Below are 1176 nucleotides of genomic sequence, written 5' to 3'. Positions count from 1 at the left end.
GGTTGGCAACGGTAGCGGCGTACAGTGCTTTTCGGCTTTTTGACTTTCAATCAGGCATAGTTGTGAACGGGCCTCATAGAAAGATGGTGTAGGGTCTTTTTGTTGCAATATCGTGGAGATACCTTCGTACTGATCTGTGAGACCAGCAAGAAGGTGTAGGACGAGACGTTTGTTGTCCAAGGGTGCGCCGACATTGGCAAGTTGATCAGCAAGAGATTTAATGGCTTGGCAGTAGGCGGACATATTGGAGAATCCGTCTAAGCGAGTGGTTGTAAAACGCTACATCAGATGGATTGATGGATTGCACGTGCGTTCTTATTGTCTTGAAAAAGGCCTTCCAACGTGGACCACGCATCATAGGCAGTATTTCGAGGACGTATGATGGTGTTAAGGAGATCATTGGAGATAGTACTATAAATCCATTGCAAGACAATGGCGTCAAGTCTATCCCAATTATCATCAACAGAGGGTTTATCGGAGGTTGAGGAGGAGGCGGTAGGTTTAGGTTTTAGGTGGTCGATAACGTGGAAACCACGACACTGAATGCGGAATAGTTCGCACCAGGAGGAACATTGGCCGGTTTCCATCTCGAGGAGGGTGGGGATTAAGTTCTTGATATTTGTGACGGTGGCAGCGGGGTGGATTTTGGTGTCTGCTGAAGGTGGGGGAGGGGAAGGTGGGGTAGAGTCGCCCATGGGTGAACGAAGGAAAGGGAAGAAACAGAAAAGGGTCGGCTGCGGCAGGTGGTGGGAGGAGGTGTTTAGGGTGAAACTCTTGATACCATGTAAGAGATAATTGTTATCAAGCTTGCCTCCTCATTCACATAAATCGGTATAAATAATTCAAGGGAGATCAATTAGGATCTTGTATACGTGGAAACACAATAAATACAATAATTACAAAACTGGCTCAATAATATTCTATTAACTTTGTTAGAAAAGATGTAAAAATGAGTATGTTAAGTAAAAGAATAGTTCTTTTTTTTTTTTTTTGGCTAATTAGTTGTCGGTGAAGCAACTGAAGCCTTCAATTAGTGGTGGAAGACTTATATTTGTTTCCAATAGGAATTTTAAATTGTTGCAAAACTTGTTGTCTCAAATTGAAGTCACAAATTGACATGATGTATAGTTGGCGTTACCATCTTTGCTTTCAATGATAATGATCTTCGTGAATTTA

General features: G+C 42.5%; 1 protein-coding gene across 1 annotated transcript; it reads right to left on the bottom strand.

The window, feature by feature from the left end:
* Positions 1-284: 284 nt before the first annotated feature.
* On the bottom strand, positions 285-695 carry LOC118485710. The gene has a single exon (XM_035982119.1). It carries the CDS (start codon positions 693-695, stop codon positions 285-287), a length of 411 nt encoding a protein of 136 aa, XP_035838012.1.
* Positions 696-1176: the final 481 nt, after the last annotated feature.

Source organism: Helianthus annuus, chromosome 13 (genome assembly GCF_002127325.2).
Source record: "Helianthus annuus cultivar XRQ/B chromosome 13, HanXRQr2.0-SUNRISE, whole genome shotgun sequence".
Lineage (NCBI taxonomy): Eukaryota > Viridiplantae > Streptophyta > Magnoliopsida > Asterales > Asteraceae > Helianthus > Helianthus annuus.
Note: the sequence above shows the minus strand (reverse complement) of the source record. Positions and strands in the feature narration are given on the sequence as shown.